Source organism: Aulonocara stuartgranti (assembly GCF_965226115.1).
Source record: "Aulonocara stuartgranti genome assembly, chromosome: 23".
In the NCBI taxonomy this organism is placed as follows: Eukaryota; Metazoa; Chordata; class Actinopteri; order Cichliformes; family Cichlidae; genus Aulonocara; species Aulonocara stuartgranti.
The window spans coordinates 18,080,001-18,107,449 of NC_138958.1; the positions used below are offsets into that span (position 1 = coordinate 18,080,001).

At 40.3% G+C, this 27,449-nt stretch overlaps 3 protein-coding genes across 11 annotated transcripts in view; all 3 read right to left on the reverse strand.

Annotated features, from left to right (window-relative positions):
* Window positions 1-11,779, reverse strand: part of lrrfip1b (leucine rich repeat (in FLII) interacting protein 1b) — a 26,783-nt gene extending 15,004 nt beyond the window's left edge. The window contains exons 1-11 of one of the 9 annotated variants that reach the window (XM_082524399.1): window positions 11,587-11,779; window positions 10,838-11,132; window positions 5,962-6,045; window positions 4,996-5,013; window positions 4,730-4,777; window positions 3,080-3,124; window positions 2,567-2,617; window positions 1,598-1,675; window positions 1,432-1,467; window positions 1,117-1,242; window positions 733-903 (exon numbers count right to left, since the gene is read on the reverse strand). In XM_082524399.1, coding sequence (XP_082380525.1) covers window positions 733-903; window positions 1,117-1,242; window positions 1,432-1,467; window positions 1,598-1,675; window positions 2,567-2,617; window positions 3,080-3,124; window positions 4,730-4,777; window positions 4,996-5,013; window positions 5,962-6,045; window positions 10,838-10,927 — 747 coding nt within the window. In that variant the 5' untranslated portion in view covers window positions 10,928-11,132; window positions 11,587-11,779. Of the gene's footprint in view, window positions 1-732; window positions 904-1,116; window positions 1,243-1,431; window positions 1,468-1,597; window positions 1,676-2,566; window positions 2,618-3,079; window positions 3,125-4,729; window positions 4,778-4,995; window positions 5,014-5,961; window positions 6,046-10,837 lie in introns of all 9 variants that reach the window. The other 8 variants (XM_082524406.1, XM_082524398.1, XM_082524404.1 and 5 more) reach the window with 8 other exon arrangements.
* A 2,011-nt stretch (window positions 11,780-13,790) lies between these two features.
* Window positions 13,791-15,198, reverse strand: LOC309699727 (uncharacterized protein). Its single transcript, XM_082522875.1, has 3 exons — window positions 14,605-15,198; window positions 14,401-14,518; window positions 13,791-14,269 (listed from the first exon to the last, which is right to left on the reverse strand). Exons 1-3 carry the CDS (start codon window positions 14,710-14,712, stop codon window positions 14,109-14,111), a joined length of 387 nt encoding a protein of 128 aa, XP_082379001.1. The 5' UTR covers window positions 14,713-15,198; the 3' UTR covers window positions 13,791-14,108.
* A 9,431-nt stretch (window positions 15,199-24,629) lies between these two features.
* The window catches only part of LOC309700668 (protein NLRC3-like), a 54,344-nt gene continuing 51,524 nt past the window's right edge, over window positions 24,630-27,449 (reverse strand). The window contains exons 12-13 of the mRNA XM_082524383.1: window positions 26,234-26,280; window positions 24,630-26,058 (exon numbers count right to left, since the gene is read on the reverse strand). Of these exons, the coding sequence (XP_082380509.1) occupies window positions 25,532-26,058; window positions 26,234-26,280 (574 nt within the window). The 3' untranslated portion in view covers window positions 24,630-25,531. The remainder of the gene's footprint in view (window positions 26,059-26,233; window positions 26,281-27,449) is intronic.

The window sequence follows — 27,449 nt, forward strand, 5'->3', positions numbered from 1 at the left end:
ACTGATCACATGTTGTGAAATGTGCAGAGCAGTCCTGGGTTACAGAATGCTATGAAACAAGGAAGTAAGATACTCTGAGAACGCTGTAATCTCAGAGGTGTTGGTGCTTCAGAAAGCTGAATGTATCACAGCCTGTAAGCAGAATTTCAGCCTTTACATTTAAGGTTAAAGCTCTCAAAGAAAAACAAAAACAAAAACAAAAAACAAAAACGTCTTCAATTCAAGAAACTTAAAGAAGCCCAGACGTTTTTCTTTCGAAGATCCATAACTACAATGACCTGGATGACTGAGAACCTTCACAGATGAGATTTTAGGTATATTTAATTTATTTTTGTAATAATTTGTTTTTTGTATTTATTGCATGTTTATGTTTTTCACTGCTGTAATCAAAATCATATAAGCTGCTGCACTGAACAACTTTCCCTTCTTGTGACAAGAAAGTGAACTGAAAGTTTTCGAGTTAAATCTGAGGCCGTTAGTGTCACAGCTGAAACTGGGTAACAGCATGATGATCCAAAGCACGGCAGCAAATCTCCGTTAGAAACGTTAGATGCCACAAACGTCCAGACCTCAGTCCGACTGAGACACTTGTGGTTCTATATTTGGGTTCAGTTTTTTTCAAATAAATGAGACACAGTGATGATATATAATGATGATACGTGGACTTTCTTTTTCTTTGACTCTATTCATATCAAACATGGTTGCAAATATAAATGTATACAAATATGTGACCTTGTGTGCATCGTCGCAGCGGCGCCGCGTCTCCCACAGCAGCTCCTCCATTTCGTTGAGCTCCTCCCTCAGCGTCTCCACCTGATACATCAGAGTCGACTTCTCGTTGTGCAGTTGAGCGTTAGAAACCATCGCTTTACGGTACTTCTCCTCAGTCTCCGCCAGAGAGTCCTACAGTCACAAAATAGGTTTTTATTTTTTTCATATTTATCACAGTAAAGCCCTTGAAACAAACTTTGTACATTTATTTATTTATTATTCATTAATTTATTATTCAACATGAGCACTAAAACTGGTGAGTGCTTGAGACACATTTATTTAAATCTTGAATTCAACTTGTTTCAAACACTAAAGAAACTGTCTCATGGTTTTTTTAAACGTGACCTTCATCTCTCTAATGGACGCTTCGGTTTCTACGGAGAATGACGTGTCACAGCTTCCTCTGCGAGATGAGGCTCCGCCCAGCGAGGCCAGAGTGGCTGCTGAGAGCGTCGAGGCCGTCCTAGAGCCCTGACACAAAAATGATTACCAAATTTATATCAGATCATTTAAAATAAATCAATAACAAAAAATGTATTTACTTGGTAAAATTACAGTATTTTAGTTTTTAAAAAATAAATATTAAACATAAATTTTATACAAGTTTAAAAAACATATGATGTTTTTAAAAAGATAAAATAAAATCAAGAGTGGGCTCACTTTATCTGGGAACTCTCTGTCTGTCCTCTCTTCCACCTGAACACAGAAACACTGATTATTGATATGACTGATTGAGTTTTACTGTAAACTTCAATGAGTGAGGCTGCGAGCAGCCAGCAGGGGGGGCCACAGAGTCAGACTGAGACATCCAGAGATGAGAGCTCACCACTGGGCTTGCCCGAGCTGAACTGGCCCTGGAAGAGGCCCGAGAACCCGAACCCAGAAACCCGCTGTAGTCCGAAGGCTGGACATAGGAGGAGGAGGGTACAGAGGATGTAGGAAAAGAGGAAGGGTGAAAAGGAATGAATGCAGGTGAAAGGGAAATAAGAGAAAGGAGAAAAAAAGGACGGAGGGAGAAAAATTAGGATTGAAGGAAGGAAGGAAGAAAGGAGATGAGAGAAAAAGAGGATCAAAAATTAAATGTGAAGGTGACACAGGAAGGAGGTAGAGAGGGAAGGAAAGAAGAAAGAAAAGAGTTGGTGTCATCAGTTGTTTATCACTTTATCAAGATGTAAAAATAAATCTTTAGAAAACTGATCAAACTCATTAATGATCAATGGAACTTAAATGTTTTGATTAATCAGGATGAAATCAGCATGTGGGTCAATAATGAGTTTGATCATAAGACAGGTTTGCTCTAACTTCACTGCTACTCAGTTTGATCTTCTACTGAGCTACACACAACCACAGGAAGTGATGTCAGAGAGTCAGACCCTATAGCCGTGGCAGCGAGGAGCATCAGAGAAAAACGCTGAAGGCTGCAGACAGGTAGAGACGACCAGACTCTTTATTTTCACAAGAAGTGACCTCACAATGAGCAAGCTCATGATGTGACTCAACCTCTTGATGTTATTGATTATTAATCGGCCTCCTGTCTCTTTCCTGCTTACAGCTGCCGCAGCAGCGTCCCCGTCTGTACATAACCTGCAGTAATCAGCATGAAGCTCTGCAGCTCTGAACGAGCTGCTCATATCTAGTCTTCACGTTCAACCTCTGTCATTTACCACCAAAATGCTTCATACAGCAGCTTAACGAGCCGCAGTCCATTAGCAGAACCTGAGCAGTGTCCATAAAAACTAGGTTTTTATGTAGTAAACTCTTCTTCTGTGGTTAAAATGCTGAGATGTGAACTCACCCTGAGGCTGCCTCGACTCCCAACTGACATCCTCTCCTCATCGTCAGAGATCTGCAATTAAACAAGCAGAGCATCAACAGACAGCACAGTTCTTCACGTCATTGATTCTGTCATTGCACAGGCTTTACCTTACAGCATAAAGCGTCGTGAGGTGACTGCTGCTGTGGTTTGGTGCTATATAAATAAAAACTTTAAAAAAAAAAAGCTTTACTAGACCTGAGTTAGACCTGAGTGTAAACTATCCAGAGCTTATTGGATGATCTAATGTTCTTTAGAAGTTGATCCAGCCTTAGGATGTTGCTTTGTGTTTAGATTTTAGGGGACCAAACACTCAGACCTCCTGGTGAGTTAGTGGAAACTAACCATGCCTACAATGATGTCATAGTGTCCCAAATACACCTTTCCACACAAGTCGTAACTGGAGGTGTGATAGTCAGCGTGGACAGGTAACACACATGATTTTTAATTTGTTAAAGAAATAAAGAAACAGAAAAACAGGAAAGAGATACAGACCGACGCGTGCCTCCGAGAGTGGCGAGAATACCGCTCACTATCCTCCTGAAAGGCCACGAAGTAGAAAGCAGGTTAAAAGATTGAAACCAAAGAAGAAGGCGGCAGGTGTCCTCTGAACACGTTAAACAGCAGGTTATTGCATCATTGGCATGGTCTAATAAAGCACAAACACATGAAGGCTGCTGCATGCAGACAAGAAGCATGGGGGGAGAAATGACAGACCATAGCCTGTCAAAATACTACAAAAATTTTGTAGTTCTTATTTTAAAAAAAGAAAGAAAATAAAAGTAATAAAAGAGGTCTGCTTAGGGGATAAGTCGAACACAGTGTAAAAGTATAAATACAAGAATAAAAAATGAAGATACACAAAAAGCAGTTAAAAGTAATGCTCTATTAATTTAAAAATAAATGCAAATTGACACAAATATAAAAGTTAATATTAATTAGAATTAAACAGAAATCAGACGCAGGTGTGAAACAGCAGCAGCTGCAGAGACGTGCGAGCAGGAACGGTTACTGGGAGGATGATAACTGATAATCTATCAGACAGGATTAAACAGGCCATTAATCTGAGCCTGTCTGAGCACGTGCAGAACAGACAACAACAACAACAACAGACAGTGGCATCCTGCTGACACATGAAAACTCCTGCTGTTACGCACTTAAAAAAAAAAAAAAAAAAAAAAAGAGCTGGGTAAATGGGGTCAGGCTTTAGGATTGAGACAAAAAAAAATCAGCTGGTTTCACTCAAACATCTGGATTCAGGCTCAGTTTTATTTGACTTTTAACATAACGTTAAACTGTGCTCATGTACATGTAGCTTACATTAAGGTAATACTGTTTTATTCTTTTTTATATTCATTACATTTTAATATGCTGTGTTACGTGATATAAAAGACACCTTAGTGTTGCTTTTACTTACATCACGTTCCATTAAATCGCATTAAAGTTTAAACTTTTATTCAACTTTTTGCTGAATCACACTGTGTTAACAAAATTAAATTCAATATTTGATGAATTATTGTCATGATCTCTGTCCTGTAATATGAACTCAACATTTAATATAAAATTACGGCATTTTCAATACAATTTTATTTTTCCTTTCTTTTATATCAAACAAATTACATTATTAGTATTTTATTTCAAACTGTGACACTCTTAAATGTAACTCATGTTAACGTGTACAGCCCAGAGTCACATGGGAGGCTTCAAAGGGCTGGTTTATTTTATGTTACACAGAAAACAGGTTCTGTTACATTGTTTAAAATATTGATTATAATTATAAAACTCTAAAATCGGATACTTTTTACTTTCTATTTTTTAATGACTTCTAATACAACGCCTATTTAAATTCATTTCTGTTTTATTTGTGGATACACATTTAATATGTTGTTTCATTTCTAATGATGCATTGCATTGATTGCATTTTGCATATACAGCTCATGTAATATGCTACACTGTTATCTAAATGTAATTATTATGTACTTACACGACGGGTATTTTTTATTAGACCGTGTTTTATTATAACTCAAGTCTTGTTTTAGAGTCATATGATTGACTATGAGCTGTTGCACAGGTAATATGATGAAACGGCCCTTTATCTCCACTGGAACTTTCATGTGTCAGCCTGACACTCGCACAGAGTCCTACCATCCACTGCTCAATGTGACCCCACTTATTATCCACACCGTAATACTTCTGTAGAGGAGGACGAAGAGGTGGAAGAGGAGAAGATCAAATGGGGGAAAGGACAAAGTTTCAACTATTCAAAGACAAAATATGAAATCTGTTTGCTTTGTCCTTCTGGGGACACCAGCTGGGTGGAGTTAGTGCAAAGCCCTACCCAGCTGGTTCCCCCAAAAAGATAAAACTAAAAGAAAGAATGAGTTAAGGCTGAATGGAGGACTTATTCATACCTTATGACTGTGAAACAGCTAAAGGAAGAACGAGAGGAGAGAAAAAAAACAGGTCAGAGAAGCCAGAGGTCAAAGGTCAAAGGGGCGTCCAGGATAATGAAGACAGAGGACACAAACAGACTGCAGCTCAGTGGGAGATAACGGCTGAGACTTTAAACCGAGAGTCTGTGTCTCCAACAATTTCAAAGTAACTACACATTTATAGAAATGTAACTATTTAACTTCTTGTCCGACTTTCACAGCAAAAGCAGTTTTTTTTACTTTGTCAGAGGCTGATGACGCTCAGCTCTTTTCTGAATCTCATTCATCAGTCACTCACTGATCAATGACCCGTCATTCAAAGCCCTTTCTTATTTTTTATATCTTTGGTATAAGAAGCAAAATCAGAAGAGCTGATGAAAACAAACTAATCATTACAAACAATCAGTAAACAGACACACTGTAATAATTTATTGTTAATAAAGTTGTTCTGAGACTCACCACAGCAGGACAAGGCCGGGTTACCTCCACACTTCAGACCGAGCGGTGACTAAAGGCTCAGTCAGACTGGCCTTTGACCTCACATAAACACAATTTGATGACTTCCTGTCTTTGTTTATTCTTACTCTTTAGTAAACTGAGTTTTTTTTACGGCATGCAGCCCTGCTGCACAGCCTGAAATTTTATAAGATAAGACTTGAGAACAGGAACAGTGTTTACTGAGGTCAAAGGTCATTAGAATGAATGAATCAACAAAGAGAAGATGACCTGCTTTTTACATTTTCAATTTTTTTTTTTAACTGTTCTTATTTACGTGGTTTTAAAACATACCTGAAGAAGTCAGTTTTTCCTCCTTGCATCAAACTGTTTTCACAAGCTTGTAAAATAAACTGTTTCCATGTGAAATTGTGAGCTCTTCTCTTTCTGATCAGTAATTGATCACCACAATTATAATCATTGTTTCTTAAAAAATAAAAGCCTGCTAACCTCTTTCTGTCGCTCCAGCTCCTTCATGCGGATTTCTCGGGCCTCGGCTCTCGCGGCCCGCTTAGCTGCCAGCCGTGCCTCCGCCTGAACACACATGGAGAGCAATACATCAGCCAAAATTTTGTGATCAATAACCAATTACCGGGTCACAGGTTTCAAATGCTATGAGACAGCAATAAAAAAAATTATAATAAACACCAAAAAAAAAACAAAAAAAACCCCAAAACTGTGATTGATAATAAAACATGAATGTTATGTAACTTTAATAAGAATGTAAGTTAAAATAAAATAAATAAATAAAAGCCTCATTCAGCTGTCTGTTCGTCATTGATCAATAACTCGATCAAATTCCTCTCAGCTTTAATCAATACACTCAGTGATGTCATCAGTCACTGTTAGAGACCATAAACCTGAACCACTTCCTGCTTTTATTAAATTAAATTCTAAATGTAAAACTAAAGCTGCTAAAAAGTAATGACATTAAAGCTTAAAATTTAAAAAAAAAAAAAAAAAAAAAAATTCACACCAAAACAAATAAAAATAAAATAAAATAAAAATGTCCTGAAAATTACATTTTAATAAACAGTTTGTTGCTTATTTTGAAACATTTTCTGTTCTTTTTTTTTTTTTAAACACTTCTTATTTACAATCTTTCATTTTTATTTTAAGCATTAAATAATTATGTAAATACAAGTTTAAAAAAAAGTTTGTAACCTAAAAATATTTTATCTGAAAAAAATAAAATTAAAAACAACATCTTACTTGCAAAAATAACCTAAAATACTGTGAAAATGTTAAACAGTAAATATATTTATGTGAAACTGATGTAAATGTTTGAGGTCTGATTCTTCAGGTGAGTCTCAGGTGAGTCCAGCAGGGGGCATCAGTGTGTCTCTCAGGTTCATTCAAAAAGATTTATCAGCACAACAACAGCGTTATTATAAAGTACAGGTGATCACAGTCAGACACCAGCTGATCAATTACTCCACAGGAGACATCGTCTTAATTACTGAATCAATCTATAGGTGTCATGTGATTGGCTGCCACAAATCACCTGATAACACATGCCTCAGCTCAGGCATGTCTAAAAAGAAAAGGTGTCCAGACTTGTGACAACATCAGAAATGACTTTAAATTACCAGAGAAGAAAAGCTGCTGTTTCCAGGACACCACATAAAAGGACAGTACACCCGAGTGTGCAAACACCTGTCAACATTTAAGCTGTGTGTTCTGTCACTGCAGAAGGAATGTGGTCCATCCACCTCTCTTCATACCTGAGACACTCCCTCCATCTAACTGTCAGCACACACCTGAGAGATACCTGAGAACACTCAACTCTAGGCCTGCCACAAACGATTATTTTGATAGTCGACTAGTCACCGATTATTTTTGCGATTAGTCGACTAATCAGATCATGCATCCATTGGACGTAAAACATACAGCTTATTGCACCAGCATGCATCTGCTCTTATATAACTATCATTAGCTTACAGCTTGAAGTGTTTAAGGTATGTGCTAACCAAAAATAAAGATAAGATGATAGTTTATTAAACTTTTAATGAAATTTGCAGATTGTCTCGGTGGAGTTTAGTAAACCCAGCCATCTGCTCTTTGCTATCTAAAATATAACAGGACACTGGAGTATGTTCTTGAGCTTCTCACACTTCTGATAATCAGTTGTCTGCTTGATGTTTATTCAGTTGTGTAACAACTATAACTTTAATCTCAGCCAAACCGATTTACTTAGGAACAAATAAAATACTGAAAAAAGCCAAACAATAACATTTTAGAGTAATATTAAAACTAACTAGCTGCCGCCATTGTTGGAAACTGAGCAGAGCTGCGCTATGAATTCTGGGATAGGTTGGGCCACGAAGCAACCCATCCTTCAAATCTGGGGAAATGAAGGACACATTTGTCGGCTGCATTTGTCGGAGTCTTCAAATTTGGACAGTCTTCGTTGTGTCGCTGTAACGTAATCGGCCTAAAAATGCGGGAACAGGAGGATGCGATTCTTGAATTTGGACACAGCTACGATACCCGACACTGCTTCTTCTTCTTTGGGGTTTAGCGGCAGCTGGCATCCTTATACACGCAGTGCTGCCATCTTCTGTTTCAGTCCGTTATTACACTCTTAAATCCTGCTACTTACTTATTCCTGTGTCTTTTGGGATCTTACAAAGCTTCAAATGATGCGTCGAAGACTAAATTAGTCGATGATTTTGATAGTCGACATAATCGTGACTAGTCGACTAATCATGGCAGCCCTACGCCCAACCCAGCCTTCAAATCTGGGGAAATTAAGGATGCATTTGTCGGATGCATTTGGAGAAGTCTTCGAGTTTGGACAGCCTTTGACGTGTCACTGTAACGTAATCAGCCTACAAACGCGGCTACAGCCTACAAAATATTTATATTTTAATGCAATTACTTTATTATATTATACATTCATTATTGTAAGCATAAAAGTACCTAATTTTTTGGAAAGATTTTTCACAATTTGAATTAATCTTTTTTTTTTTAAAATGATAAAAATACTAGTTTAGTGTTTAAATAATAAAAAGTACCACCAGTTTATTTTGTACTTATAAACTCCTGAATATTATACTTTTACTGGTTTTAAAAACATTTTACTTTATCAAACATGAATTTGATGGTATATTTAAACATGTACAAGAGTCCTTGTCTTTACACTGCAGTGATGATGAGTCTGCTGGTGATGAAGATGAGTGGGCTCGTCATGTTGTGACTGCTGAAATGCAGATTAATGTTTGTGCTTCAGCAGGGGATTAAGAGAGGTTGCACATATACACACACGTACAGAGTGTGTGTTTGTTCTCCCAGTAGGTCAGTGGGAGGGAAAACGTTGGTATTTGTGTCACACCAGACTCCAGTGAAAAAAAAAAAAAAAGCCTGATTTAACAGTGTCCACACTGCTGATTAGAAACACACACACACGCCCACACAGCTTAAAGGCTGTGTGTGTGTGTACGTGCTTCAGGCTCACTGAATGTGGCCAAACCAGTTTCAGGGTGAGGCTCCACAGCTAGCGCCACCACCCGCTGAGAGAAGAACCACAACCGAGCAACAGCAACATCACCGAGCAACAGCAACAACAACAAAAACAAGCTCCACAGTGAGGTGTGACACATGCTGGGAGTTTTCATTGAATCTGATAAGTGTTGGGTTGGATGAAAGGATGTTTACTCCACATCCACGAAAGCTTCTGACCAGAACCGGGCAACGAGAGCAAATCAGCATCTCACCTGCATCATGACTTACGAGTTCTTGCCCTCATAGTTAAACTGGTTTGTACTGCAGATATGCAGAGATGCTGTTTTCCTGTAATTTGATGGGACCCAAGTGCTACAACAGACTAGTGAGATCACCAATCATCATGGTGATCAGTGGCACACAGTTTTTAGTTGTCTTCATTTCCATTCATCTTCTCTTTTCTAAAACCAAAAATGTGTTACATTTGTAACTACACACCCTGCACTGCGTTTTAAAGTTGGCAGTACATACACAGGGAATATTAACAGAATTACTAACATAACGAAACAAACTAATGCACATGGACGAGACTATGTAGCTTTTCAATTACAGCTGAAGCTGCCACACTTCAAATGTATCATAAAAGAAAACCTAGTGCTGTCAGTGTTAATCTCGTGAAAATGACGTTAACGTTAACGCGGCAAATCTCCGTTAGTGAGTTATCGTGGATCACCCTGTATGTGGGGCTGCACATTATCAACACGTTAGCGTGGTTAGCTAGTTAATGTGTTACCGCCGTCCAACGTCATTTTAACAAGTTACCAATCCAACATTTTGTCCTTCACATCTTCCAAATCCATCAAACTGGCCAGATTAGAGTCCTTGCTGGGCCAATTCTGGTCCCCAGGCCTTACATTTGATACCCCTGAACTATACCATAGGCGTTGCTCCATTATAGTCGAGTAGTACCTAACGTGTGTGGAGTTGTTACATCAAATGACTTCCAGTGAAGTCCTTTGTTTCAAAAATGGCAGTTTTGATTTTTGTTAAGGAGGTGCTCTCGTAACTCATCAAGTGACGTTACTGTGCAGCCAATTGGTGATATGCAGTCTGTTATTTCCAGATCACCTCTGGTCACTATAAACCCAGGTCAAGTACTAAAAGTGTCTGATACCAAGTTCTATCACCTGAAACAGACAGTTTACTAAAAACAGATTATAGTCAGGGCTCAGAGTTAGAAAGCAGTCAATCTGCAACATCAGTCTGAGTTTCCAGCTTGAGCACCCAGGGCGACACACTTTTGTTCTCACATTTTTTCCTCCCAATTATCATCATCATCACAATCATCAGGTCTTTACTACAAACCGCTCAGATGTGACACCAAACGTGACCTGCAGCAGATCTCCTGATTTAATCTCGATTTAGACTCCATACACCATCCACTGATGTCACAGTCAGATGGAAAATATGAGGAACCAAAGATCTACAGATCTGTGACATACTGAAAGTAAAACTGTACAATACTCTGAAGTATCAAACTATTGGAACACAAATTATACTGTAATTTTATCATTTCACTTTCAAATTGAGTAAAAATTTCATGATTTGTTCCTATTATTTTTATGTAAACACATTTTAAAATGTTAATTTTTTAGACGTTACTCAGATATATTAATATTTTACTGTAATAATTTAATGCTTCTGATCTTCTGCTGTGAAATAAAGTCTTGGCCGGGGTCCAGAGGGGCCCCTAAGCAGTGTGCGGCCCTGGGCCCTAAACAGCTGGGACCAGCTGTGATTCACAGAAACGTTTCTCTGATGTCAATTTCTCCCCCTGATCGATCAAATCGACACCAGCGGGTCTATTAATAAACATCCTCACCTCCCGGGCGATCTGGTTCAGTGCATCGTCTTCTCCGGTCAGTTTCTCCCGGTTTGGGATCCTCTTCCGGCCCGGTCCCTGAGTCCCCATGGTTCCGGATGATCCTCAGAGACCCCCCGTGGTACGGGACATGCGGCTCAAAATAAAAATAAAAAATAAAAAATCCTGAATAAGCCGGATGGAGACTAAAAACTGGTTTTCTTGATGCTAGGCTCCGCTGCAGGCTCCGCTTCTCTCCGGTCGGGTTCCTGGTCCGGCCCGTATCTCATGTCTCCATAGCCCAGGAGGATTTTACCTGGAGCCAAATTATCCACAAAGGCCCCCGTCAGTCCTGAACCTACCCACTTCAAGTTTAGAATGAGATTATCCAAAATAAACCGGGCTATCTTCAAAGAAAAAAGGCGATTGTAATGTGATTCTGCAGTTAGACTCTCCGGGATCAGAGTCCCGCAGTTCGCATCACTCAGAGGTGTACCTGCGCCCGAATTATCCACAAAGGGCCCCTTTAGTCCTCGGTGCACTAACCTGACAGTTGGAACCAATAAAACCCCTGATAAACCCGGGTTTGTGTCAAAACCGGGATCCTGCCCCTGCGGTTTTGCGGTCAGAGGACGTGCGGAGCGGCTTCGGCCGAGATGCCGCAGCAGAGAGCTGAAGTTAGCCGTCTGCCGGCGTCACCACCGGAAAACCTCAGCCGGAAAACCGTAAATATCCCGCATCTGATCCCGCACCCCTCCGCAGGGACTAACCGTCACAGCAGCGTCGGTGAAATAAACGTCAGCTCGTTAATCCGCCATCTTATCGGAGCTCCCGAGGAGGAGAAGGCGCTGCTAACTCCCGGACCCTGATGTACACACGAGACGGGCTGGCAGGTGAGCCGCAGGTGGGCCGTTCCCTAACAGTGAACGCATCACGACACGCCGCAGTGACAGGGAGGGGGCTTTTATTGTGGAGGAATCAAACATGCACCGCCGGAAGAGACGCTAGAAAACAAAAGCTGATGAACGATCAGTCAGCTTTATGTGTGTTCAGAAGTGACGTTTCCATGGTGACAGTGCTCATGGACTAAACCTTTAGCTGTCTCATGACGACTTTAAAGTCCGACCTCAGTTGGGGTTTGGGGAGGCAGGGAGAGTCTGGTTACTGAGGGAAACCATGGAAAAATGAAAGAAAGGGACTCCAGGAAGCAGCGTTGACAGGTGACTGATTCTATAAATGTTCCTATTGATAACTGAGCCGAATGTATTTAAATCGGGTTTAACAAACAGGAAGTGTTGAGCTCAGACCTCACAGTGTAAACACATCTGAGACTGTCATTTTTCCACACCGATTTTTCCAACCTCACCACATGCTCTTACTGTTTCACTTAAGCAGGACAGGAAAGAAGCTCTCAATGGGAACAGATTTTCATATTAAGAGCACATTTGAATGGTTTTTTCTTTAATTTGTTGTCAAATTCTGAGAACAGACAGGCTGTTTGGATGCTCCATGCTCCATACTCCGACAGTACTCAATGTATAAAATATTAAAGACATTAAGCATTTCTCATGTTTCTATCAAACACAGCTGCTTTTGAAAACTGATCCAATTAAAGAGACATGAACTTCCATATTGATAAGAACAATACGTACCCCCCAATAATCAGACCCAACCAATATAGCCCCCACAATAAAATTATGAATTATCTTGCATAAATAGGCTTTTGACTTTCTTTACTCATTTCAGGCATTAGCAACAAAATAGTTGCATGCTTAAGCATCTGGGAATTTACCCAGATTTATTTATATTTGTTTATTTATTTAGAGATCTTGACCCCCGCCAAATGTTCAGCACAGCTCTGATGTCGCTAACATCTCCTTGAACTTCATTGATGGCGATTTGTGGCCCTCTGCTGGTGAGAAGAAAAACTGCATGATGCCAGTTTAAACTGTGGAAACAGCTTCAAGAAACTCCGAATTTCAAAATAAAATCAGTTGATTTACACTTTTATCTTAAAATAATTGTGTGTGTTCCCAGAAGATGTTGAAGTTGTCAGTGTCTGTGGTCACAGGTGGGAGTAGGAGCAGATGGGTAGATGAGCCTCACAGATTGCTGTAGTGAGCTGAACAGAAGCACAAAGTAGTCTTTAAGAAGCAGAGCTCCTCCTATGTTCTGGTCCAGAAGCTCCACTCACTAGACAGTTCTCCTTTTCTGTTCTTTTCATGACCACTGCTTTCCCACATTCTCATTCTCAATACTGACATCATTACTGTAGTCCAATCATCTTCTCGCCTGCCTTCTTTGAACCAATTAGCCTTCACTTTGCATGGTTTAAATCTGTGCTTTCCATCATTCTTCCTTTAAGACTGTCAGGGACCAAGCAGTAAAGCATAAAGGACACAGGTGGTTTTAATTTAAAAAAAGGGTTTTATTGACCCAAAAATATGAAAATATATTTAACAAAGCCAAACTTAAACAGGCAGACCAATAAAAGAGGTCAACTCAATAGACTAAACTCAAGATAATAATTAACAAAACCTCAAACAAACATATGGTAAACTGACCTCCTGAAATGACACACAGGGGGACTTAAATACTGGTTTAGCTAAACCAAATGACACACACGGGGGAAAACAAGATGGCTGCCATATAACCAACTAATCCAAAACATTTAAACAAACATGAAACACCCCCCAGGCAATGAAGCATGTGGTGCAATCCAATTAGGCTGTCAGTAGTACTTCAGGTCTCCCAGCCCTTTGCCACACCTTTTGCCAGACAGGAGGAGACACCAACCCCCAGGTAACTCAAACAAAGAAAGATGTATTAATATAAAACAGAACTTTGACCTTGCAAGGTTAATATGTGTGCACTAGTGATGGGCAGATGAAGCCCCATGAAGCACTGAAGCTTTTCATCCAATTGGTTCACCCCAACGCGAAGCTTCATGAAGCTTCATTTGCTCTAGCAGGACACCTACTGGACGTAAAAATAATAGCTGGCATGAATTTGAAGAGTGTGGCATTTTGCACACAGCCTGTAAATGTCAACAACAAAAGGAGTGTGTAAAACATGTATATTGTAGTGATGGCAGTATACTGTGTATATTTATAGTGGCAGTATGGGAAATGATTATTTGGAAATGCTTGAAATGGAAATGATCATTTACTGTGAGGTGAGGTGTGGTTGGGGTGTGGACAGTGGTTGTGCTTTTGTAACGTTGAGGTATGGACAGCTACACACTGAGGCTTTGAGCCTCAGTCCTGCCTGTTCACATTTTATTCTGTAAAAACTAAATTTTCACTGCTTTTATGACCTTTTTAGTGGGGAGAACATAGCTAGGATTTAATGATTTAACAAATCTTTTGAATCCTTTGTCCTCCACAATGCTAAATGGCTGGGAGTCCTCAATCACCATGCTGACCAGGTCTTCATCTATTTGAGATTGTTCTCCTGAGGAAAGACAATAAAGATAAAGCACAAATATAAATATCACACACGTAACTTATAACAGTTGTATAATATTGTTATATCATTTAGTAACATTACTGCATCCTATATTATCATTGCATTTGATGGCTCACCTGGTCTTGCTCCACGATCGGTGTCCCCCTTATTCTCATGCAAAGCTCTGTAGTGCCTAAGCATGGATGAGGTGTTGCTGTTATATCCCAGCTCCCTGGCACATAGCAAACACTTCACCTTGTACAAAAGTCAAGACAGCTCAACATAAATTGTATTGCACCATCAGTATCATGAAAATACATCTTCTGTAGAAATTTACATACCTTGTTGGGAGGAATAAGATCAAAATGTTCCCACACAGGGGAGGACATCCTCCTCTTCTTAGCTGGCTCCATTCTCTCCTGACTTTCCTCACTCTCATAAACCTCCATACGGTCTCCAAACTCTCACTAACCGCAACTCTCCATCAAACACCCACATTTTTGAATGAAGTCTGAGGGGTTTATATCGCTGTCATATCTCGCGGCAAAGTTCGAACCACTTCATGAACCAGTCACATGGTACAGCCGGGCAGCGAGGCTTCGGACGTCATCATTTTCAGCTCCTCCCATAAATGAAGCAAGCCTCGACACGCGCTCCGCGGAAACGCCCCCTCCATTACTCGACACACGCTCCGAAGCCTCGATACAGAACGTCCCATCACTAGTGTGCACGCCATATAAACATTGGAAGGTGTGATGGAAAAATGAATACATTTAATAAAGAAACGATATTGAACAATAAATAGAATATTTTAAAGTAGTGACTGTAAATTAAACTAAAGTGAATCAACAGATGGTGAGGTGTGGAGCTTACCATGTGTGGCATGCCATCACACACCTCCCCTCTTCAGAGGGGAGGTGTGTGATGAGAGAGATAGTCAGCAGTAAGGTTCTCCTTGCCTGGTACGTGGTGGACAGTGAATCGGAATGGCTGTAAGGCCAGGTACCAGCGGGTAATTCGCCCATTTGTGTCCTTCATCTGCTCAAGCCACTGTAGTGCTTTGTGATCAGTTTCCAAGGTGAAGTCTCTTCCCAGTAGATAGTAGCGGAAGGAGTCCAGGGCCCACTTGATCGCTAAGGTCTCCTTCTCTACTGTGGAATACCGAACTTCCCGTGGAAACAGTTTCCGGCTGATGTAAGCCACTGGATGGCGGCCTTCCATGGTTTCCTGAAGGAGGACAGCTCCCAGGCCCCGATCTGAAGCATCACTCTGTAATATGAACGGTTCATCAAAGTTGGGACTGTACAAAACCGGTTGCTTACTTAGTGACTGTTGTATGTCATGAAATGCTGCCACTGCCTCCTCTGTCCACTGGATGTAATTGGGGGAACGTGATCCCGTCAGGTCTGTGAGCAGAGCTGCCCTGTTGGAGAACTGAGGGATGAAACGACGGTAGAAACCTGCCATGCCCAGAAAGGATCTCAGCTGCTTCCTTGTTTGGGGCAGGGGGGATGATTCCATGGCCTCGATTTTGCTGACTTGTGGCCTGATAACCCCCTTGCCGATGACATGGCCCAGGTATTCTGTCTCAGCAGTGGCGAAAACACACTTTGACGGATTCACTGTCAACCCAGCTGAGTGCAGGTGGTCCAGAACAGTTCGCAGGTGTTCCACATGCTCCTCCCAGGTGTTGCTGTGGATAACAATATCATCCAAGTAAGGAGCAGCAAAGTCAGAGCAGTCATGTAATACCTGATCCATCAGCCGTTGGAAAGTTGCTGGAGCTCCATGTAGTCCAAATGGCAAGACTGTAAATTGGAAAAGCCCCCATGGTGTTCTGAATGCTGTGAACTCTCTGGACCGTTGAGTGAGTGGGACCTGCCAGTAACCCTTACACAGATCTATTGTGGTCAGGTACCTTGCTTTTCCCAGACGTTCAAGTAGATCATCAATTCTTGGTGTCGGGTAGGAGTCAAACATGGATATGGAGTTCAGGTACCTGAAATCAATACAGAACCTCATACTCTCATCCTTTTTGGGTACCAAGACCACAGAGTTGCACCATTCACTCTTAGATCTTTCGATGATCCCTAGGGATAACATCAAATCAATTTCCTTCTTCAATGAAGGCAGCAGACGTTCCGGGATCCTGTAACTTAATCGTCTCACAGAGGCACCTTCTCGTACCACAATATCATGTTCGACAATGTCAGTTCTCCCTGGATTCTCTTGAAAGACTGCTGATTTACAGATTTCTCTCACCTGCTGCTGCTTGTCCTCTGGGAGATGGCTGAGATCATAATCTAGAGAGCCAGCAGGTGGTAGATATTGCTCATCTTCTTCAGGCACTCGCCGTATGAGCATTGCATCCGCCTTGTGTTCAATACGCTCCACCCACTCCTTCAGAAGGTTTATATGCAAGACCTTGCTGGAGCGCAACTGTCCTGGGGTGGACACCTCATATGTGGTGGGTCCCAGCTTCCTCATGACTTCAAATGGCCCCTGCCACTTTGCCAACAATTTGTTGTTGTCACTGGGGAGGAGCACGAGCACCTTTTGTCCTGGCTCAAACGCATGCTGACGAGCAGATTTATCATACCAAGACTTCTGCTGCTGCTGGGCCTCCACCATATGTGATTGAGCAAGTTCACTCATTTTCTCCAACCGTTCTCTCATCTGAATGACATAAGACAAAATGTTCTTGGATTCCTCCTCCGCCTTGTCTCCCTCCCAGATCTCCTTTAACAGAGTTAGAGGGCCACGAACCTCATAACCATACAACAGCTCAAAAGGGGAAAAACCTGTGGAGGCTTGGGGGACTTCCCTATAAGCAAAGAGTAGATATGGCAGCCATTGATCCCAATCGTTACCACTGTCGTTGACAAACTTCCTGAGCATCTGTTTCAATGTCTGATTAAACCGTTCTGTCAGCCCATCAGTTTGAGGGTGGTATGGTGAAGTTCTCAGACTCCGGATACCCAACAACTGATAAACTTGCTTTAACAGAGTAGACATGAAGTTAGTGCCTTGATCAGTTAGTATTTCTCGTGGAAACCCAACTCTTGCAAAGAACTGCACTAAACAAAACGCAATGGGCTTGGCCTTTATACATTTTAAAGGGAACACCTCAGGATATTTTGTGGCATAATCTGTTACAACAAGCATGTAACGATTTCCTGCTTTGCTCCTCTCAACAGGCCCTACAATATCCATTCCAAGACGCTCAAAAGGAGTGCCGATGACAGGGAGAGGTTGGAGTGGAGCTCTATGGGGGATTTTAGCAGATGTTATCTGACACTGTGGGCAACTTTTACAAAACTGAGCCACATCTTTGCTAAGACCGGGCCAGTAGAAATGATGTTTGATGCGAGCTGTGGTCTTGTGTTTACCAAGGTGGCCAGCCCACGGAATAGAATGCCCTAAGGTGAGAATGGCGTTTCTAACCTTCTGGGGAACCACCAGCTGCAGCACCGACCCCTGCTGACGATAGAGAATGTCATTTTGCAAGATGTACTCACTGTTAAGAACCTGCTCTACTCCAGGTTCCTTTTCTTTGGCCTTCCGAAAAAGAAATATTAAAGATTGATCAGATTTTTGGAGTTCAGCAATTTCAGTTGGAATATTAAACCCTAGGGGTGACGGTGTTGGCTCAGCGTCTGTTAGTGTATCCACAGGTGAAAATTTGAATTTTTCCTGCCTTCTTTGTCTGCGGGTCTTCCGTGGCTTCGCCACAGTTGTCTCAAACTCCTCATTAAAAAAAAGGCAGGGCACTCAGGGTCTCAGAGTGGGTACTGACTTGCTTAGCCTGAGCTCTGGTAACAGCTACATTGCACTCCTCAGTCTGCTCAGACTCCAACAAATCAAAAAGCACAGGAAGGTCACGCACTAACACGGCAGAGTAAGGCAAACTGTTCACGACACCCACATTCAGCAGATACATCTGGTCCTGAACTTTAATGTAGATGTCAGCTGTCGGATATCTTTTCTCATCTCCATGGACACAACAGATTGAAATTGTATCACTGGTGCGAACAATATTAGGTGGGGCAATATCTGAGTGAATAAGAGACTGAGAACTGCCAGAGTCAAGAAGGGCATTGAGTAGAACCCCATTCACTTCAATCTGACTCATTTTGATGGATTTGTCACTCTCCTGCTCAGGATCAGCATTAGAACGAGGGGCAAAGCACATTTGCACCATTTTAGCAGAATTTCTTGGGCACATGGGTTTTGTATGGCCCTCTAATCCACAAAGATAACAAATGAGCTTCTTACCAGAGACCTTTGGTGGTCTAGTGGTAGACTGAGAGGTCTTACTGGTGCTTGTATTTGCTGAATCCAGATGGTTTTGCTGAGGTATCTTCCGGGTGTCCCTCGATGCGTTCCATGCATTATGGCTCCATGCTTGCCCCTTCTTTCTGGCAGCAACAAAAACATCAGCTAACCGAGCCGCTTCCATTGCTGAACCAGGGTTGTGTTCTTTGATCCAAACCTGAAGCTCAGGAGATAACATTCTGAGAAACTGCTCCAAGATTATAGTTTCACCAATGTCATGAATAGTTTTACCCTTTGGCTGGATCCATTTCCCATAAAGCTCCTCCAGTCTCTTCGGAGGCGTGGGTTCGAATCCCACTGCTGCCACCAATTGTCAGGGACCAAGCAGTAAAGCATAAAGGACACAGGTGGTTTTAATTCAAAAAAAGGGTTTTATTGACCCAAAAATATGAAAATATATTTAACAAAGCCAAACTTAAACAGGCAGACCAATAAAAGAGGTCAACTCAATAGACTAAACTCAAGATAATAATTAACAAAACCTCAAACAAACATATGGTAAACTGACCTCCTGAAATGACACACAGGGGGACTTAAATACTGGTTTAGCTAAACCAAATGACACACACGGGGGAAAACAAGATGGCTGCCATATAACCAACTAATCCAAAACATTTAAACAAACATGAAACACCCCCCAGGCAATGAAGCATGTGGTGCAATCCAATTAGGCTGTCAGTAGTACTTCAGGTCTCCCAGCCCTTTGCCACACCTTTTGCCAGACAGGAGGAGACACCAACCCCCAGGTAACTCAAACAAAGAAAGATGTATTAATATAAAACAGAACTTTGACCTTGCAAGGTTAATATGTGTGCACGCCATATAAACATTGGAAGGTGTGATGGAAAAATGAATACATTTAATAAAGAAACGATATTGAACAATAAATAGAATATTTTAAAGTAGTGACTGTAAATTAAACTAAAGTGAATCAACAGGTGGTGAGGTGTGGAGCTTACCATGTGTGGCATGCCATCACAAAGACTCTTCTTTATGCATCCCACCTCCTCCCCATCTCCAACTCAGCCAGAGCTATATTCAAGGTTCAGTCTTCATGTTCACCACCACCAGTGTCCAGACTCCGGAGGGTCCTGTCCTAAATCCTGTCACTGCTGAGATTCTGTTCTGCCTTTGTTCACCAAGTTTTAATTTTAATTTCTTTGATGTTTTACCTTTAGATTGATTTTAAATAAACCCCTAATATAACAGAAAACTCTTGCACCTTGATGCAAATAGCCTAGTGCATGTAAACAGGCATGCTTGGTGCAATACAAATTTAAATATGTAGCATTAGATCTGTTCAGGTTCTCAATTATAAAGGTCATAACAATCTTAAGAGCTGGACTTTAAGTTTGTAATGACGTTTCACCTCTCATCCACAAGGCATAGCATAGCATCTTTATTTATAATGCACTTTACATCCAACAATGTTGACCAAAGTGCTACAAATATAAAACAGAGAGGAAACAGTTTAAATTACATATAAAATATCTTAAAATTAAAAATAATATAATTAATAATAAACGTATTAAGAGACATCAACAAGTCCTGCTGTGCTAAAAGCCAAGGTAAATAAATATGTTTTAAGACGTGATTTAAAAACAGATAAGGAAGGTGCCTGTCTAACATGTAAAGGCAACTCATTCCACAATTTTGGTGCTGCCAAAGCAAACGCCCGATCCCCTCTGAGCTTACGATTAGTCCTGGGCACGCTCAGGAGGAGCTGGTCTGCCGACCCGAGGGACCGGGAAGGTATGTATGGATGAAGAAGCTCAGAGAGGTACACAGGGGCAGCATTGGACAAACATTTAAAAACAAATAAAAGCAGCTTAAAATGGATCCTAAAATGCACGGACAGCCAATGAAGTGAATATAAAACTGGGGTGATATGCTCGTATCTATGAGTGCCAGTTAAAAGGTGTGCAGTAGCATTCTGGACTAACTGCAGTCGAAAAACAGAAGATCGACTCACCCCAAAATAAAGAGAATTACAGTAATCCAGCCGAACGGTTACAAAAGCGTGGATTACTGTTTCAAATTGCTGTCTCGTAAGAAAGTGCTTAATTTTGGCCAGTTGCCTCAGATGAAAGAAACTAGACCTTACAACCAACCCGATCTGGCTTTCAAGCTTAAGCTCAGGATCCATTTTAAAACCCAGATTAACAATCTCTGGTTTACAGAATGATTTCAGGGATTGCAAATCAACACACGGAACAGCAGTGGAGGCAAGTCTGAACACCATTACTTCAGTTTTAGAATCATTAAAACAAAGAAAGTTTAGCGCCAACCACGACTTGACGTCCTCCAGACATGTTTGTAAACGATTTACAGACGACCCATCTTTCTTTTTAAGAGGAACATAAATCTGGCAGTCATCTGCATAACAGTGAAACGAGAGTCTGTGTTTTCTAAAAATTGAGCCCAATGGAAGTAAATAAAGTGAAAACAGGATAGGGCCCAGAATGGAACCCTGTGGTACTCCATGAGACAACGGAGCACAGGAGGACTCACAGTTTCCTAAGCGAACTGAAAAGGTTCGGTTTGTTAAGTAAGACCTGAACCATTTCAGAGCCACACCTGTTATACCGACACACTGCTCCAAACGTGAGATTAAAATTTCATGGTTTACAGTGTCAAATGCAGCAGTTAAATCGAGTAAAATAAGAATGACACTTTCACCAGAATCACATGATAAAAATATATCATTAAAAATTCTTAAAAGTGCTGATTCAGTGCTATGCATTGCTTTAAAACCAGATTGAAAAATTTCCTGAACATCTTGTGCATTCAAGTATGAGATCAATTGGTCATGTACAATTTTTTCCAAGACTTTAGATAAAAAGGGCAGCTTAGATATTGGTCTAAAGTTCTCAACAGCGTTTGTATCTAGCCCAGGTTTCTTAAGAAGTGGTTGCTTCCGCGGAGACGGCACAGGTACACGGAGCAGGTGAGTAGGAAGCAACGACAGGAGTGGAGGCGGTATTTTGTGTGCATTTACCAGTCTACACACCGGCGTATTGGGAGATAGTTGGAGATCAAGTAAAACTTGGCGATCATAGACCAGCAGGGAGTCGACATCATAACAAAATAAAAACATTAAAACAGAAACGTGGAGGAACAGACGGCAAGCCATACACATTGGCGCCATCTTTACCCTGTTACTCACAGTGAATGCTCACTGTGAGCTCCGGCAGACGTCCCCTTCTTTTTTAAAGTTCTTAAGACAAAGCACTATACTATGAACAGCAAGACATCTCCAACAGAAAGAAGCTAAAGGAAGGGCAGACATCTGCCTTGAATGGTTAAAGGGTGAGGAAAAAAGAAGAGACAAAAGTGGAGAGACCACACAGCAAATCCAGCACGTCCAAATTAACACTGTCGGATTTGATTTCAACACTATTAAAGTGTCTATATGGGTCCACACCAGAGAGTGTTAATTTAACTCTTGTTGGAGAGTTGGTACGTTAACTCTGATTTAGTGTTAAACACCAAATCTGTCTGGAGTTGATAATTTAACACTTGGTGTTAAGAGTTTATATATTAACTCTCAAAGAGTATTTTAGTTTAACTGCGTAAGAGTTATCTTCTAATTCATTCTAAAAAGCGGGAATTTTACTGTTCTGAACTTCTAGAAATTTCTTTTGGAAATAAACATTTACTAAAAAGATGCAATGGTTTTTGAAAAACATTTATTCTGAACTGTGCAGCACAATTTCAAAACATTTTCTGAAAGATGTAACAGTGTACATGTTCTCACTTTCATTAGAATTTTGTTTATCAAAAGGTCTGACATAGGTGAGCTGGTAAATGCAAATAACAGCATTCTCATCACTTATTTCTTCAATACAATATGCATGTCCTTTATTCATCACTTTGTGGAACTTCAACGCACTTCTGCTCTCCCCCATATTCCATCTTCACAAGCATATCCTATGTGGAGATTGAAAACAACTTAGTTGACACTAATTAATGGCACAAATAATCCAGTAAACAATTGCAGCACAGAAAAAAAAAAGGAATCCTCTTTGAGCCATTACTTGTGTAAAGTATTTTCCCAAAAGACAAGAACACAGGCAACAGGTAATACTGAACTAAATGTAAAACCTCAACCTTTTTAATTTTTACCTAAACCGTGTGCACAAAACTCTGGAGGGATCTATGCTAACGTCGAATCCAGTCAGTACGCCTGCTACTGCTGTTTGCTCGTTTTGTTTTATAGGAGATCATTTTCAGGCTTCAAGTAGAACCATTATACCAACATTTCACATTCTAGACATTGTTTTAGGTGTATTTGACCAAAAGTTTGACTGAAAATTCACATGCAAGCTTTTTTTCAAGGCTGCAAACAATACCTTTCAGCTAGCTAAAACAGAATATTATGCTATCGCCGAGCAGCATGGCTAATGCCTTTCACACAGCTTTGTCTCAACTCCAAAGAGCCACAGAAGTAAAAGCTAATAATAATAATTGAAACAATCTTTGAAAAAAATGACTTACCAAGCATGGCAAACAACTCAAATATGTAGAGCAAAATGTTCTGAAACGGCTTCACTTCAGCTTCGATTGGAGCCTATGGTGCTGGGGGCGGAGTCTGTGAATTTACTCTGTTGGTGTCATAGCCCCTCTAGGAGTTCAGAGTTAAGAGGTCAAGAGTTAATGTTTCCATTGTAACACCTCCAGATTTGACATAGAAACACTCATTTTTAACACTTGATTTTAACTACTATCACTTTACACCTCAGAGTTACATTAAAAGAATGTGACTCTACTTAGAGTAAAATTAACTCTACTTTTGCAAGAAGACTATTAACACCAAAACATTTAACACTTTTGAATTTGCTGTGCAGGAACAACAAATGGGAGAAAAGTGAGACGAATACAGAGAAAGATGAATGAAGATCAGGAGTGATATGCAGTAGTAGTGTGTAAATGCATGGAAAGTGAGAAGAAGTAAGTGAAGTAAAAAAAAATGCTCAGGGCATGAGAAAGCCCAAATCAATGACAGCCTATCTAAGGGATGGTTCAGGCTCGCCTCATTAACTGGGAAGTGGTGACAAAGGAGAACAGCCTGATACCTGAAGGCTTTTAACCAAATTGGAAACTGCCAGATAAATATAATTCATACTAATCCCATGCTTTTTCTTAGGCCAAGGAAGGGAGCACCAACTAAATGGACTGATTCTTTTATAGTGCTTTTCTATTCTCCCAGAGAACTTAAAGCACTTAACTGATCCAATCAGTTAAGTGCTTTAAGTGATTTTTAAGTACTTACTAACATTCACACATATTCATATTCTGATGGATGCATCAGAGAGCAATTTAGGTTAACTGAAGAAAGCCGGCATAAAGATGATTGGACTAGCCCAGGGGGTGGGCAACTCCAGGCCTTGAGGGCCGGTGTCCCTGCAGGTTTTAGATGTGTCCTTGAACCAACACAGCTGATTTAAATGGCTAAATTAGCTCCTCAACATGTCCTGAAGTTCTCCAGAGGCCTGGTAACGAACTAATCATGTGATTCAGGTGTGTTGATCCAAGGTGAGATCTAAAACCTGCAGGACATCGGCCCTCGAGGCTAGTCACTGGCATGGGAAAGGGGAAATTATATAAATCTTAGATTAGCCACCAAACACAAGGGGACCAGATGTGTGAGTACAGAGCTTCCTCACTGAACTTACATGCAAGCTTCATCAACACATCTCCTACAGGTGAAGCAGAGGTATGAGTGTGTGTGAAAGGTAAAGCACTGTAGAGTAATATAGTGTTAGAAGTGTGTGATTTAAGGTCTTTAGTCAGTTAGACATAACTATCATTGCAACAAGAGATAATCTATGGATTACAATTGAGTACTTCGTTAATGCATAAAGTGCAGGTTTTATCTCTTCTTCTCTTAGCTACAGCCACAGCGGTGACTGTTAGTAACTATTAAATGTACAAAAAGAATTTAAAGGCTTAGTCTATATGCAGATTTGACACGTCAGCAGTTTAGGTGTCCTGTTGTAGAATCTTTTAGTGTAACTTCATCTGAAATCAGCCAATTTTTACAACATATCCTGCTCAACTATCTTATTTGTATACAAATTTTATTCTGCAGGATTTTAACATTTACAGTCATTGCTTACATTTTCAGCTACATATATCAAGTACTTTTGAAGATTTCTTTGAAGATTTATACATATTTTTAAAATGGTCAACTAGCCATAGTAAGGCCTTTTTTTTCCCACACATTGAAACATGAAGCAATGTTTGAACATTAATATATATATTTAAAAAAAACAACCTGTTTTTTTCTTACAATCAAGATGAATCTGAATCTGAAATTTGGAACAAACGCATCAAAAATGGTCTAAATATCAGCTAGTTAAAAATACAATTTAAAAAGAATTTTAAAAAAGCAGAGCACTCCTGTTACATAGAATGCTTTTTAACAAACAGTTTTAGTCACAAAAATTATTAAAATGCCATTTTCATTCAACTTTCACGTTGGAATGCACAAATATGACAGGATGCACCACAAAAACAAAAATGTCAGTAGGCAGTCTAATCCAAATAGCACAAAATGTTGAAGTTCCCACATTAGTACTCTAAGTATAACTCAGAAAATAATTGTGTACAGATTCACCACACCTGACACATTCAAAACCACAACCACAGCAATGTGTTATTAAAGCAACCGGTTAGGCAATACACGTTTTTGCCTACTGACAGGGGGATCAAAGACTGGTCTCTAAGCTCGTGTGACTGGGGCACAAGCAATAATTTTCCCAGCAACTGTAAACCTCCAGAAACTACTCCTAACTCAAATAATAATTTGTTCTTGATTGGTAGCTGCCAGATGGTCACAAACCAATTTCTAAGCCTTGTGACTGGGGCCTTATCGACCTTTTCCTTAGATCTTTTGGTTAATGTTGTGTCTGTAAAACCTCAATGCTAAAATCAACACAGGGAGACTGAGGAAGCAGCACAGATTCCAAATCCAGGATAGAGACGGTCAGTGAATGTGGTGTTGAAGGTGTGGAGGTGGATCAGAGTATCAGAGGAGACTCTGTAGAAGGACAGAGTGCCAGCAGGACAGTCCACATACACTGCTACTCTGTTAGAGACAGAGGAGGTTGAGTAGGAGGATATTGTTTTGTCATTGTGCCAGGCAAAATGAGGACCGTTGTTAGTGCACTGCAGACTCCAGGACTGAGTGTTGTGTCCAAATGCAGAGTCATAACTGCCTCCTTTCCTGCTGATTTGTCTGTAACTCACTGTTATCCAAACCTCTCCACTCCACTCGACCTCCCAGTAACAGCGACCAGTCAGACCATCTCTACACAGCAGCTGAAACCAAACATCAAATCTGTCTGGATGATCAGGATATGACTGAACCTGCTCCACATGTGTCACCTTCCTGTTGTTGTCAGACAGTTGGAGTTTTCTGTTTACGGTGTTCGTGTCGATTGTGAGTTGACAGGAATCTGATGGAGAGAACAAACACAATCCAGCTGCAGTTATTGATCCATCATCTGTTCATTGATTGACACTTTGATGATGACTCCTGACATGAGAGATGTGAATGAATGATTTGACAATTTGAAGATAGTTGAATGTGTACGGCTTTTTTTACTTGAATCACATTAAAAACACACTTACACTTCCTCAGACCTGGTGTCAACCATTGGACTCCAGCAGGCTCCACCCTGAAAAGAAGAGGGGGTCAGACCAGCACAGTCTCTTTCAGCATGTACACATGGACATTACATCCCCCTCATGCACATACTGTTAAACACTGATAAAGGAACAGTCCAACATTTTCTCAAATACACTTCAATCCATATGTGGATCAAAGTGGTGATGATTTGGACTGATCCTGGATCTGTCAGTCTTTTGAAGCAGCTGTTGGATAAATCTATAAAGTCAAATCATTGGTCCACCGTTGTAATAACTGGTGCATTCATAGAAGAACACTTTAAATTGGGAAAATATTGTGTCATCATCATGATTCTTTCCCCTGACTGGACAACACAAAATGAGGAAGAAAAAGTACTTGATGATGTTACGACTTAATTCCAATCTGCACATTACTACCTGCCCCCCCCCCCCCCCCTTATTTTAACTGGGATTTACAATGGAAATGGCAAATAGTAAACATATTTACTGGGTTCCTCTAAAAAAAAAAAAAAGCTTACCGATAGAAAATGTAAACATTCACGTGGGATAGATGTGTGCTTATAACAGGCCAGTGTGAAATTATATGGTAAGCTGGCAGTAAACAATGGATTGCCCAAAAAGTTTTAAAGTTTTTTAAAACATAAATAAAGTGATGCAATAATTATTAACTTTCATAGATCTATATTTTAATCACAATGGAACATAGAAAACATATCAAATGTATAGTCTAAAAAAGTGCTCTAATTTAGGAAAAATAAATTTAGCTCATTTTCACTTTGATAGCAACATACCTCAAAAAAGCTGGGTTAGGAATAAAAATGACCTCAAAAAGTAAGTGGTACCACAATAAAAAGGTGGTGTTTATCAAACACTACTGAGATAATTACATGTGCATGTGTAACCAACATAGACTATGCAACCACTTAAAACTGGACTCAAAAGTGTAATCAAATCAATATTGTATAAATGTATAAATATCGTATTCGAATGATTACTGCCATATAGATAAGAGAGATACTGCTCTGTGAGCTCCATTCACTCTCTTGTTTCTTTTTCAACTTTAATTTTTTTAAAATTAATTTTAGGTAGCATTAAAAGAAAAAAAAAAACACAGTAAAGAAAATTACAAACCAACAAACATACAAACAGGCTGGAGTTTACATTTATTTTCCATCTATTCCATTCGCATTTCTTGTTG

Bases quoted from the DNA above. Each gene is read 5' to 3' on its own strand.
- LOC309699727 (XM_082522875.1), bottom strand. From the start codon at position 14,712: ATGGAGGTTTATGAGAGTGAGGAAAGTCAGGAGAGAATGGAGCCAGCT. The intron at 14,519-14,604 runs GTATGTAAATTT...CTTTTGTACAAG, and splicing joins ATCTTATTCCTCCCAACAAG to GTGAAGTGTTTGCTATGTGC. The intron at 14,270-14,400 runs GTGAGCCATCAA...GTCTTTCCTCAG, and splicing joins CGATCGTGGAGCAAGACCAG to GAGAACAATCTCAAATAGAT.